Genomic DNA, 15,195 nt, shown 5'->3' on the forward strand with positions numbered 1-15,195 from the left:
GGAGATCAGGATGTTTATTTTTGAGTTCTATGGCAGTTATGGAAGGGTTCAACATTACTTCACGCTTGATGATGGTGTCAGTCCTAGATGATGTTTTTTTAGGAGCTCCAGAACCAGGTTTTCTTTCCGGAACAGTTCCTAAAGGCAATGACGCAGCTGATCGTTTTAATTGATAAATTGCCTCTCTTGAAACACCAATATTACGTACTACGGTAATTACAGAGTCCTCTTTCTCAAGTAACGTTAAAGCACGAACTTTCTCCTAATGTGTAAGTTTCTTTTGACCCATATTTTTCATTTCAATTTAGAATTTACCGATCCCAAACTTTTCTGAGTAAATAAAAAGAAGTTTAACACTGACTACTCGCACAAAGCCAACTGTACAAACACGCAGAAGAAACTAAAAAAATTTATTTATTATTTATTTATGGAACGACGCTGCTTTTCGCCTCCCCCCTTCTAAGGAGTAAAACTTCTAAGTCAAGAAAACGCGTGGGAAATAGTCGACGTTTCGATTTAAAACCTTATCGAAGTAAAACAACGTCAAAATCACTTACAAGTTGATTAATAAGGCCAAAATATGCGATTCGGGATTAAAATTAATGATTATTCCCACACATGTGGTTCTCAGATTGCAGCTTTAACAAAATATGTAGAGATGCCAATTTTAACGTGAAAAATTTAAAGATTATAACACACTATGAAATAAGTAATTAAAATAAGTAACAAAACAGGATCATATAACCGAGTCCCTGTGTTCAATCTTCGACGTCACGCATCTGAGTGGCCCTTAACGCATCAATCGTTTTGTATCAATTATCCAGAGAAAAGGAAGCAGCTGATTGGCGAAAGTGTTGCACCAATGACAGTATTCGTGCGGTGACCTAGTATCTGGACTAAAATTGGAAAAAATAATGTTACAGACCAGACTATTTATTTTTAACTTTTTTTTCGAAGTAATCACTTCCATCATCGGAGGCAACAGTCGAAAAAAAAAAATTAAGGAATTATAAGACTGTAATAAGGCAAAAAGTCATATATAAAAATAACTTACTTTAGCAGATTCTATGTGGAAGGTGTTTTCAGCGTTAAAGAGAGACTGGAGATTGGTGACTAAGAAGAGAATCCTGGAATCGTATAGTGCTGGCAGTTCGTCGTGTAGTTCCGAATTTAACATCTCGTATGTTCGCTTTGCTTCTTCTAATTGTTCCCGGCCCTTCGCGATCTTCACTTCGTCCCTCTTCTTCATGTTGGTCTGTAGGGCTTGGAAGCTGTGTCGTTGACTATCGTAGTCGACTAGTTTACGACCCCTTTTGTCGATTTTTTTCTGAAACAGATAAGTTGGAGTTAAAGAATGGTTATTTCGTTAAGTTTTCAGTTGATGTACTAGAGTAAATTGATCGATCGATTGAAAAAGACAATGTTGTAAATGTAAAAGTTCTATAAAAGGTAAGAAGAGTTTTGATATACTGTTAACAATAAAAAATAAATTTAAATACTGCAAAAACACAGACGAGATAGTGACGATCTTAAAAAAATCAGCTGAGACAAGATGAATGACGACCATAATGCATAAAGACCAATAGAGAACATAAGAATAAATAAACTTCATCATGTATAAGGTAAAAAATTGTAAAATATACAATGAGTGTTATTTTTCATCTTCAGATCGATGACAAATACCACAAAATAAAATAATAAAAGCATTCGATTATTTACCGATCTTTCTATAACAATGTAATAGCCTGACAAATTTGTAGGGTCATCACGTTCCAGTAATTGGTTCCACGGTAAGTTAAAACAAACCCAAATTACATAATGGCTGTTCACCGATGACTAGCATTGACATTGAACGTTAGTACGTTACGTCACATCAAGGTGCAATGGATAATTTTTAAACAAACTCAAATCACGTGCATATAACTAGTGTTAGCCGGTGATTATTAGCAATCTACCAGAAAAAAAGGTAGTAAATTTTTGGTTTTTTTATTCGTATGATATTAAGACTCGTCCAAAGATAAAACTCTGATTACCTCGTTTAAAATTAAAGTGTCATACAAGAGATAGTTGATAGAGACGGTGACTTTTTAACACGTAAATCGCCCAAATGAAGCGAAAAATATCCCACCCCAGGCCAAACTTGGTTTTTCTAGTGAATCATTAGTTTTTTACACATACTGGCTAAAAATTTTCAAAAAATGTATTTTGAAAATGACATGTCGCCAAATAGCTCAATTCCGGCTTTATGATTGGTCAAATTGCAACCATAAAAGAACGATAAAAGTACGCAAGACTGCATACCTTGGACATATACTGAGAAATAATAAATATAGTCTTCTGCAGGTCATCATGCAGGGTAGAGTCGATGGCAAAAAGGGAATAGGTAGAAAGAGGAAGTCATGGCTGCGAAATATTCGAGACTGGACAAACATGACTGTAGACGAATTATTCCACGTTGCAAAAGACAGAGAAGCTTTTAAAAATGTGGTCGCCAACCTCCGTTAATGGGGACGGCATAGGAAGAAGAAGAAATTGCAACCACAATTGAAGCCAATGTTAGTGCCCGAAATTGAGCATTGGCTATCGTGCAAGCTCCAATGGCAGGAGGCCATGGAGCTGTTGACCTAATTAATTTTGTATAAATATAGGTGCACGATGGCCAACAATTCGTTCTGGTCAGGACAGGGTCCGCAGAATAAGCCTTCTTGGCAATAGAGACCTTCTGGTTTTATTTAAACGCTGAACATAATCGAATACGAGTATGCAAAAAGATGTTTTTAAATATACTCTGTATTGGAGAAATTAAGGTAGAGAATAGGGCAAGAAAAACAGTTACAGATAATAAGCAAGTTGAAAAGCAGCCGAAAAGCGGGGAAGCAATAAAAAACTTTCCAAAATTTTCCGACGAATTACCCAAATTTGAGTCCCATTACTGCAGGGCAAATAGTTCAAAGTTATACTTGGAAACAGTATGGCAATCAAAAGCACAATTATATAGAGCTTACTGCAAAGATTTTTGTGGGAAAAATAATATAAAACCCATGTCAAGAGTCACCTTTTCCATAATTTTCGATCAGCAAAATTTATCTTTATACCAGCCTAAAAAGGATAAGTGCGATTTTTGTATAGCTTTTGAAACAAAAAATATTTGGCAAGATGAGTACAATTTTCACATTTAACAATAAGAGGTTCAAATTCGGGATAAAACTGTATAAACTCTATTGTTAGGATGGCTACACATACGATGTCAAAGTATACTGCGGACAAGATAAAACTTCAGATAGACCTGCTACAGTTTCGACTGTTTTATCACTTATGCCACTACTTTTAAATGACGGACGCATTGTTAAAACTTTCGAGCAACCCTGTACAATATACTTTTAGTTGGAATTTTACCCGACATCTGGCTTACACCCCGAGAGAGGGGCTGCAGGTGGTGGCAGACAGATAACACTCTCATCACAACATCCTTACAATAAGGACGCTAGTTTTTAATTTATAGTTACGAAATATTTTACATGTGCCTTTTTTTTTATAACTTCAATACAGTTTAGTTTTAGTGATTTGTTTTTTTTTGTATTACGTGAAATTCTAATAAGATTTAACTTGCATCCCCTACACACATTTTATATACGGACAACTACTACACTAGTGTCGTACTGGCCCATGAACTACAAATGCGTAGAACACATCTTGTCGGTACTTTAAGGAAAAGCAGAAAAACAACCCAAAATTACTATTCACACTGACACAACTACTAAATATACTCGAGGAGGAACCATCTCTTATAGTTGACTAAAACTCATGCAAATCATTCGTAGATCTATCCGATAAGTTGAAGTCATATTCTTCCTCTTTGCGTAAAGGGATCAAGTGGTATAGAAAATTTGCCTTTGAAATATTACTTTGCTCATCTATAGTAAATGATAGATTAAGAATCAATTACAGAATTTAGATAGAACATTGCTCTTAGTATGTTAACAATCGATGAACTGAATGTCAGGAAGGTGTCGGAAAATGAAAACAAAAAGCATATTTTAGATGAAGTTGCTTCAAAAGATCGTCGAAAATGTCGTATGTTATGCGGAAGTAGATACATAAGGGTATTTCTGGCGCAACCACTAAATCGCAACCCCTAACACGCAACCTCCGACAAGACATCGTCAAGTCAAATCAGCCTGTACTCAGAGTTGTCAGCGACAAGTTGCCGTTGTCACCATCAAGTCAGCGACAAATTAGCGTTGTCAGCATCAAGCCAGCGTTTACACAGTGTCGTCAGCGACAAGTCAGCGATGTCAGCATTATGACTACAATTTAGGGGTTGCACCAGAAACCCCCTTGTATATCTTCTATTCTTCTTTACTATATCCACCCGGTCTAACTCTTAAGTTTGTTCCAACTGTAATCTTTATACATAACTGTAAAATTGTTAGTTTTGTACTAATAGCGACAAAAAGCAATATATTAGGTGAACACGTGCAATAAAAATGGCACAAATTTGCTCATGTGAAATTAAACTGTCATTGAACACTACTTTTGAAGAACATTTTTTTATTTCTCTGTGGTATACTCATACAATGAAGGGTAGAGGTAAGAAAAGGATTGGGACGAAAGAAGAAGTCTTGGAAGAGATTGGACCTCAGTGCTCAGTGTTGAACAGATATTTCACGTTGCAAAAGATAGGGAAGCGTTTAAAGAAGTGATCGCCAACGTACAATAAGAAGAAGAATTATAAAGAAAACCCATGTTCTCCGTTACTGAGGCGTGTAAATTTGGCATAAACCCTGTAATTTTCTGTAATAAAAACTAGGCTATTATACATTTCCAAACGGAGTATAGTAATTTCTTCTTATTCATAAAACACAGCGACGTGTCAAAGGTCAAAAAATAAAGGAGCCACATCCATTCTGAAATTAATTTTTTACGTGAAATCAGATTCATTCCAGACGACAATTGTATTAATACTTACTATGTATACGATCTCTAAACACGTGACTGTAAACGTTTTATTGATTAACTACCTCCCGTGGTTAAAATGGCCTTTTAATGATCCTCCAACAAAGAAGACGTCAATGAAAAGTTGGATATGCCATTAAGTGCCAAACTGTGTTCAAAAGTGAAACGTCGTTATTTTCAACGACGACCGCATTGATATTTTGATTAGCGTATAATAGAACTCATTGTTGCGACCGTATTAAAAAATCGTAAACGGTTATAAGTGAGTAATATGAGGTCCAAAATAAAAAGTATTTGCAACTCCATCTGCCACAATCTTTTAGTGTACCTGTTGTTCTTTTTTAACTGCATGTTCATTTCAAATATGCTTTAAGTTAAATGAATATGGCAGGGTATAAAAGATGACGGTACACGTAGAATTATCGTATCTTCATAATTTTATGGCTAATGTTGTGGAAACAAAGATGTCAGGGATAAACAAATTGAATAACTTTTAAAATGACTGATAGCTGATGGATCAAGCTGAAATTTTGAGTATTTGTTAAGCACCACTAGACTCAACTTTATCAACTATATCAAAGGTGTGCATTTATTACTATTATTTTTTTAATAACGGAATGATTACGGCTGTCGCCGCTTCTCCGCTCCCAATTTTCATCTTTTTCTGTCATATGCAGTTGCCTCTTCTAAGTCTCTTGCCGCCATTGCTTCATCAATATCGTTGCGCCAACTTCTCCGTGGTCGTCCTCTCTTTCTTCTTTCAGGAGGGATCCATTCCAGTACTCTTCTAGGCCATCTGTACTCTGGAATTCTTTTAACTTGTCCGAACCAGATTAACTGTTTACTTTCTATGTCATCATTGATATTTCGCTCCATTTTCATTTCGTTTCTAACTCTCTCCAGTTTCGATCTACCGCAGCTTCCACTCCCCACTCGAATGAAAGCCTAAAAAACAGAGAATAGAAAGACTGTTCCTGGAGTGATTTGGACATTTATTAAGAATTCCTGACGAGCGATGGCCAATAAGAATATTTCATTGGAGATCAGCAGGACGAAGAAAACGGAGTATACCAAGCACATCATGAAATGGGAACATGAGAAGAGTCATGAAGGACCGAAATTTACGAGAAGAGGATCTGGATCTGTTGAATGAGTGAGTTGGCGAAGGATGAAAGGAATTGCAGCAATTATGCGAAATGTTTATTTACTTTAATGTCATCTGCTTTCCTTTTATGTCCTTAATAAAAACAAGGGGGTGTCAACACAATTAATTTTCTTTGTTTCTGTTACGATTTTGTTGTCTTCGTTCTATATCTTGCTGGAACTATTTTTCAAGACCAATATCGCCGCAAAAACTGAGCGGTATAGCTTCTTCCCAATTTGGTTTTAAAAATTCTATTGGAACTAAGGAGACACTTTTTTCGTGAAATATCCTGTAAATAATATAGGAAAAGGAATATTCACATCCCGTCAAACTTGCCATTCTATGACACATGTTTCGCTATTTGTTAGTTCTTCAGAAGTAATGATTAAAGTGCTATATTTGGTCTTTACTTTTGTATTGCGCAGAATTCTGGACACTAAAAGAATCAAGCACGAACAGAATTGAAGCATTGAAAATGTGGATTCAAAGACGGATACTGAAGATACCTTGGAAAACAAGAAAAACTAATGAAGAAGTACTAAGGAGGGTCAATAAGGATAGAGAATTGCTAAAAACTATTAAACACAGGAAAATTCTTATCTGGGGCATATGGTGATGGGAAAGCAATCAATATAGAATACTACAACTGAGCCTCAAAGGCAAAATAGAAGGCCGTAGAGGTGCAGAAAGAAAACAAGTTTCTGTTCATTCATCTGAGTCCATTCGTGAATTTCATTTATTTATGAATAGCTTATACTATTTTATACAGGGTGAGTCATGAGGAACTTTACATACTTCTACCATATGTAGAGTCCCTCAGGGAGCATATCATGTGGCCACTAAAAAATGTCAACTCCTCTTCTTTATTAATTAACAGTGTGATTTGTGTAATTGACCATTTATTTCATTTTACTCTAGTGTTTATATGGCTCATTTGATTTTTTTAATTTTTGCATGATACAGTACACTACTATCAAGCATTCGACTGGTATTAGCTAAACTAAAAAATTCCAGGACTGGCTTTGGAAAAATTAATTTAGGGATTCGTATTAAATATTACACCCTGTATATTTTTTTTTAAATGCAATAAGTGATTTTTAAACTACATAAATAGCTAATGAAAACGACATATGCGACAATGTTGTCGCACTTTTATTAAATTTTTAGTGAACGATCAAATCTTACCAAAAATAGAACAACCATAATGAAGTATCAAATTATAAGGTATTAATTTAAACAAATGTTATAAATTTCAAACATTTTAATTAAAATGAGTTCCTACAACATAATCTAATACGTAGAAAATTAACATCTTTACTGTCACTTTGTATTATCTCTAGGATAGAATCAATTGTTTTTCAATTTTAAATTTTTACTCATAGATCGTATTGGGGCATTATTTTAGATAAATAATAAATTAAATTGATTAAAAAGTCAAACCTCTTGTATGTGTTAGTTTTTGTTGATTGTAAATGATTAAAATTTTATGTCAAATAATAATACATTGCATCAACTGTACTAAATAAAAATAAATCTAAAAAAGTTTAAAATGAAGGTTGGCGTTGACCGTTTGACGTTTCTTGATATTTTATACCCATTGTCATTATTGTCATTATCAATTGTTATTTATGTGTACAAGAATACATATTTCTTCTGTCATATCTACGTTAAGTACATTGTGTTAGTTTTGGTAGAGCTTTTGTTACTTTCGTTCAAAATGCCACATCAGTTTTCGACCACAGAATATGCAGACATAATATTTGTTTATGGATTCTGTAATGGGAATGGTAGGGCTGCTAGTAGAGAATATCGCAGGAGATTTCCTAATCGTCGAACTCCCAGTCATCCAACATTTGGGTCAGTTTTTAATTATTTGCGAGAAAATGGCACTTTTCCTAGTGGAACAACAGAGCGACATGTAGATGAAGCGCAGGAAGATGACATTATGGACGCCGTTACTATGAACCCTACAATAAGCACTAGACAAGTAAGTCGAGAACTCAATGTTACTCAATCAAAAGTAAGTAGAGTCTTAGAAAAAAATAATATATACCCATATCACATTCAAATGGTTCAGCGACTACATGCTGGAGATGAGATCGATAGGTTGGAATTTTGTAGATGGATTAACAATAATCGACCAACGCTATATAGGACACTATTTACAGATGAAGCCCAATTTACCAGAGACGGGATAAATAATTCACGAAATTCACATGTGTGGGCAGAAGAAAATCCCCATGCTATTCGAGAACGTCGTTCTCAGTTAAGGTTTTCGGTTAACGTGTGGATTGGTGTCATAAATAACCAATTAGTAGGTCCTCACTTTTTTGATGGTCCTTTAACAGGGCAGGTCTATTTGAACTTTCTACAAAATATTTTGCCGAATTTGCTTGCCAACGCGAACGTTGCTATCCGAGGGATGTATTTTCAGCATGATGGGGCACCCCCACACTTTTTACTGGCAGTGAGACAACATCTCAATAATGTTTATGGCAACAGGTGGATAGGACGTGCAGGTCCTATTTCGTGGCCTTCAAGATCCCCTGATTTCAATCCCGTTGATTACCATATTTGTGGACGATTGTAGCAACTAGTTTACGCAGTGAATATTAATAACCGACAACAATTAATTGATAGAATTATACATTGTTGTGATACTATTAGAAACGATCCCCAGAGTATCCGTAATTCAATACGTCAATTAACAATTCGGCAACAAAAATGTGTACAGGCTGCAGGGTTCCATTTCGAAAATCTATTTTGAATTATTTTTATTTTGTTACCATTATTGTATCTTTTCCAGTTCTAATTTATGGGTTTATCATAACTATGTACATATTTTTAGTTTTTTTTTTTTAAATTGTTCTTCATTATTGTTAGTAGTTACTGTTTTTTGTTGTGCAGTGACTCAGTTTATCATTTCAATTAAAATGTTTGAAATTTATAACATTTGTTTAAATTAATTACCTTATAATTTGATACTGCATTATGGTTGTTCTATTTTTGGTAAGATTTGATCGTTCACTAAAAATTTAATAAAAGTGCGACAACATTATCGCATATGTCGTTTTCATTGGCTATTTATGTAGTTTGAAAATCACTTATTGCATTTTAAAAAATATATATACAGGGTGTAATATTTAATACGAATCCCTAAATTAATTTTTCCAAAGCCAGTCCTGGAATTTTTTAGTTTAGCTAATACCGGTCGAATGCTTGATAGTAGTGTACTGTATCATGCAAAAATTTAAAAAATCAAATGAGCCGTATAAACACTACAGTAAAATGAAATAAATGGTCAATTACACAAATCACCCTGTTAATTAATAAAGAAGAGGAGTTGACCTTTTTTAGTGGCCACATGATATGCTCCCTGAGGGACTCTACATATGGTAGAAGTATGTAAAGTTCCTCATGACTCACCCTGTATATTGAAATATTTTTCTTGCAATATAGTTCTAAAATGTGAATTTTTACGCAATAATTGCTTCTTAATTACATATAGTTACTTTAATTACTGTTTCTTGTACCATTATTGCATCTTTTACATACCTTCTAATAAAATCTCGTAATATGAAATCATCTCCAAACATAATTACAAAACATATTGTTCTATAATAACATAGCCAATATTTAATTGTTACAAAATACCAGTATTAATAGTCGAGATTTCTTTCCAGTTTCCTCCTTTTATTAAAATGCGTTGCATGTATTGAATTTGTTAGATTTATCGTGGACGCTAGAGCTTCCCACGGACTTGTATTGTACCATTTGAATGGATGAAGACGTAGGTTTTATATTATTTGAATTTGAATGTCACGTAGATCTGCATAGACGCCTATTGATAGTTCTGCTTTAATACAACGCAATATTAGGTAAACGTCATAAGTATTCATAGTTAACAAATAAATCAAGAATTTCTTATATAAATCAGAGAACAATGACCTGATAACGAAAAAAAAAGAGTTTTTAATAAACAATGCATTTTCCTGTCAAAATGTAGTTACTCAGCGATCGTACAATAGGTGCATCTTTAGTAAATTTATACACTAAGATGAAAATAGAGCGATAGATAAAACAAAGCTCTATTGCCTCTGTCAAAAAATCTCATCATTTGCCAATTCTATGACATTTTTTTTTGTTTATTAGTCCGTATTTGTGATAAAAACTACTCGGTTTGTTTTGGTTACTATTTGTTCCCATTTATTTAATCACTCTTATAATTTCGTCAAACAAGTCGGTAATAAATTCAAATCAAACAATAACAAAAATAATAAATACCCCAAAAATAAAAGCAGTGAACGTAAATCTCAAAAAATATTTCGAAAGACGCAGAACATTACAATAAAGAATAATAATAATAATTTTTAGCAAATGCTTAAATGAAGAAGAGAAAAACTGATCTATAAGGAAGATCCACATTTTCTAACAGCTTACGAAATAATGAAATAAAAAATATGAATTTTAGTTTTTGCCTTACCCTCATTTCTGGAAACTGTCCCTGATACGTGTTTAATGGAAGTAATACTTGGTCCGCTAGTTTGTGACTGAAATCCTGCCATAACATATCAACAGATTGTGTCTGAACGTACAGCAGGTCGTGTCCAGTCCATTGGCTCTCGTAGATTTCCCCTATGGCGTCCAAGAGGGTTTTTGATGCCGCTTGGCACGCTGCAAAAAAGAACAAGACGTTAACATTATAAATCTTTTATACAATTATTACATAAAACTATTATATAATTGACAAATGTTATCATTCTGTCTGTCTGGGTCCGCTAAAAAAATTTGGTTTTGCAAACTTGACAGCATATGGAGTCAAAGTTGAACATAATAATCAACCGGACTATTTTATCACAATATAAATACGAACCCCTTCCCATATCAGTTGGCCCACTTATGGAATTTGCAGTTGAAGTCGATTACCATAAACAAATTATACTCTGCATGTTTTTAAAGTTCCCATATTATATAATATGGCATTTTTATTAATATTTATTAAAAACATTACCCTTATGGTATTTTATTTATTTCCAACAATAAAAAAAAATTCACTAAACCCTGGCTATGCATTCACTTATGTCAACATACGTTGATTTTTGCATAATTACGTTAAATCTAGAGGAGCTATGGAAAAAGACATCAGAACAATAATATTATTAGTTAATGTCAAATGTATTTTGTAGTATTGCAAAGCTTTTTATCGTTTATGGAATATACAATGGGTCGAGGTAAAGTAATCGATGAGAAAATTTGTTCAATCTTTATTAGATTTTTTAATTCTGGAAAATCCAATTCTGAAATCGCGAATATGTTGCAATTGTCACGCTATATGGTAAGAAATATAATCAGACGATACAAAACTACAGGTTCGGTCGGCACACAACCTAGAAATGTACGAACAAGTAAAATAACCGAAACAGATCGAAGGGCATTAAGACGCATTTTAGTGAACAATAGACGAGCAAATTATATGGAGTTATGCGTTTTATGGAGTAACCTTATTGGAAGACACGTCCATAGGAAGACTCTAGATCAACATGTCACCGACAGGCCAACAAATTAGGATTTGGTACATACAAAGTAAGTTTTATAGTTGAAAAAATTGGTACGAATTGTTTTTAATAAATTTCATTTTATTTTAGACTAGGAAAAGCCACTTTTAACATTACAACAACAAAAAAATATACTAAGATGGTCAAAAGAGCATAAAGATTGAACTCAGTCGCAATGGGATGCAATACAATGAAGGGATGAGTCCAGATTTGAGGTGTGTGTTGGAGAGAGTAGGAGTCGTGTCATTCGCAGGAAAAATGAAGCTTTCCATCCCGACTGGCTGAAGAGAAAAGTCAAATTTCCTGCATCTGTAATGATCTGGAGCAGCATGCCATCTAAAGGTATGGGAAAGTTACATTTTATCGATGGGATTGTAAACACGAACAAATATTTGAATAATTTAGAAGAATCTCTTTTACCCATTATGGAAAACCGTTTAACATCAGCGGATGATTTTGTCTTCCAACAGGACGGCTCAGGTTGTCATACCCCAAAAAAAGAGTTTAAAATGGATTGAAGACCATCGTATACCACTTCTGGAATGAGTTTCTAACAGTCCCCGATAGAGGCTGTGACGCGAAATGAAAAAAGCTTTGAGAAAACATCCTGCCAGGTCCGTCAACGACTTGAAGGAAAAATTGCAAGAAATATGGGATTCTTTTACATTAATTAAGTTGAAGACCGCATACCTAGGAAGTATCTGTCGATACTAGAGTTATGAGTTTCCAAAACTAATCATCGAAAAAAAAATAGAAGGCCGCAAAAGAGCTGGCCGTAGAGTATTCCTGACTGAAGAACGTCCGTGAAATTGTTCCTCCACTGATGGAGATGGCACTTGAGGAAGAAGAAGGAACCTTATTACAGTAATGATTAATATCTTATATTTTTCTGACTTTTTTTTCTTGAAGGAAAAGTCATAGAGTGATGCAAGGAAAAATTCTATCAAATACTGAGTTACCAGGTCTTTTTCATCTTCCAATACCTTTTATTTTTCTTGAAAGAAAAGTCCTTGAATTTTGAATATTATTCGTACACTACAGCTAGTGTAAGGAAGAATCCAACTTAATTTGGGGTCAATTCTTCTTCTCTTTCTTCTCAAATTTTTGTTCATTTTGTTGGAGGAAAAGTCCTAGAGTCTTGAAACTTGGTACAGAGATTGCTCTGGGTGTAAAGATAAAACGACTGAATTTGAAGTAGATATTTCAAAGAAATTTTACTTACTACCTGTTCATTTTGTAAAACAGCTACTATATCAATTAAAGTTCATGAACAATAAATTGTTAGCCCGAGTACAAAAGTTATTCGACAATTCATGGACATCACCATCATCATCATTCAGTCTTTTAGTGCATCCGTTCATTCTCTTTGGAGCCATTCCCGCAAAGAAGATACTTTAATCTCTCACTGTTCTTAGTTGCTATATTTTCTTCTTCTTCTTCTTGTTATGTAGACATGACTCTGTCTGTTTTTCAATGTGGCTCCAGTAAGTTGTAGATCCATCGTTTTCGTGGTCTTCCTACTGATCGTCTTCCTATTGGGGAACCGTCTCTTGCCGTCTTTACTACTCTGTTTGTTGTTGTGCGGCTTATATGATCGTTCCATTCTACTCTTCTATTTCTTACCCAGTCCTTGATGTTCCCCACCTTGCATCTACGTCGTATATCTGTACTTCTAGTTCGGTCCTATAGTGTTTTACCATCAATTTTTCCAAGTGTTTTTATCTCTGCTGCTTCTAACATCCTCTTTGACATCTTTGTATCATATCGTATTCCTGCCGCTTATTGGTCTGATGAGTGTTTTGTAAATTCTGCTTTCATTTCCTTCCCTATATTTTTATTTCTCCATATTCTGCGCCTCTGTTTGCTCTATCCACTTGATCTTCCACTTCAGTTTCGAGCTTTCCGTAATGTAATGTGATGTGAATGTTTCGCTAGATAATGTAATGCCTAGATATTTAAACTCCATCACTTGTTCTATTATCTGATCTTCCAGTTCCAATTTACATCTTAGTAAATTTGCTATTATAACCATGCATTTTCTTTATATAGTAAATTAAGTTATAATTTAATAAGGTTATAATAATAGTAAACAAAATATTTGTTGATGGACGGTTGTATGTACATATATCCCCGATAAATGTATTATATGCCTGCACAATATAACTTTCTCTCAAAGAGTGAATAATTAGCAATTAGCTTTCGGTTTGTCAAACCCTGATTTTTTCCATTAGGAATAAATTTGTGATTTATTACGAAAAGTATGTGGGTAGGTAACCTTTCACTTGCGTGTCATAAATGCTGAATAGATATTTATAAGTGCAGCCGGTTCTATTATTAGTCGTTAATATGTATGATCGTAAATAAATTATTAAAAATAATTATTAATATAACATAAAACATAAAAAACACGAGTCTCTTTCGAATTTCAGCAGAGAAAACAATGGAATTTCCATCGAGTAACTGTCAATTCCATAAATAGTATAAAAACGTGTTTGTTATACTGTTACACTTCTACTACACTTGTACAAACTATAAAATCACTTTTATTGAAACAACAGACTACTACTAAAAACAAAACCTTAATTACCACTACTACTTGAACTGTCAACTTTATGTTTATATACATTTTCTGACATTCCAGACTTTACGAGATATTTCGGGATATTTGATGACATCTAGAAAGTTCTAGCTGGAAGAAAGGTAAATGGAGTTCCCATTAACAACATTAGATATGCGGACGACACTGTGATCTTAGCCGAAAATATTGAAGATCTTCAGAGACTGGTGACCAGAATAGCGGAGTATGGAAAAGAGTACGGTCTAACAATGAACGCCAAGAAGACGAAATTTATGAGAATATCGAAAACTCGAAAGAAAATACGAGAATCTTCTAATAAACGGAACCAACGTCGAACAAGTGGACAAATATGCATATCTGGAAACAATAATTAACTCCACAAATGATTACATTCAGGAGATCAAAATCAGAATAGAAACGAATAGAGCAAATTTCAACAAAATGATAAGAGTGTTATGTACAAGGGATTTAAAATTGGAACTAAGTTAGGGTGGCAAGATGCTATGTTTTTTCGACTTTGTTTTATACAATGGAATCTTAATCTTTGAATGCGACATCAATAAAAAGCTGGAATCGTTCGAGCTGTGGGTCTATAGAAGAATTCTAAAAATATCGTGGACAGAACACGTCACAAACAAAAAGTTTCTGAGATAGATGAATAAAGAAATAGAAATTTTAAATAAAATTCAAACAAGAAAATTGGAATATCTCGGACATATTACACGTGGAGAGAAATACACCTTACTCCAACTGATTATGCAGGGAAAGATCCAAGGAAAGAGAGCATAGGGAGGCGTAGAATGTCATGGCTGCGCAACCTGAGAGAGCGGTACGGAATGATCTTCAAAGATCTCTCTATATTTGACAGAACTGGATTTATCGACACAAGAGCACTTCATGGAGTGATACAGAACAACACTCTAACCAAAGAAAACAAAAAGAGGATCTTTCAAACCATAGTG

General features: G+C 34.2%; 1 protein-coding gene across 3 annotated transcripts in view; it reads right to left on the minus strand.

Moving 5' to 3' along the window:
* Amph (amphiphysin) overlaps positions 1-15,195 on the minus strand; it is a 172,521-nt gene that overhangs the window by 39,916 nt on the left and 117,410 nt on the right. For all 3 annotated transcript variants that reach the window (XM_072524117.1, XM_072524116.1, XM_072524118.1), the window contains exons 3-4: positions 10,584-10,774; positions 1,055-1,327 (exon numbers count right to left, since the gene is read on the minus strand). In XM_072524117.1, coding sequence (XP_072380218.1) covers positions 1,055-1,327; positions 10,584-10,774 — 464 coding nt within the window. The remainder of the gene's footprint in view (positions 1-1,054; positions 1,328-10,583; positions 10,775-15,195) is intronic.

Source organism: Diabrotica undecimpunctata, chromosome 2 (genome assembly GCF_040954645.1).
Source record: "Diabrotica undecimpunctata isolate CICGRU chromosome 2, icDiaUnde3, whole genome shotgun sequence".
Taxonomy (NCBI): domain Eukaryota; kingdom Metazoa; phylum Arthropoda; class Insecta; order Coleoptera; family Chrysomelidae; genus Diabrotica; species Diabrotica undecimpunctata.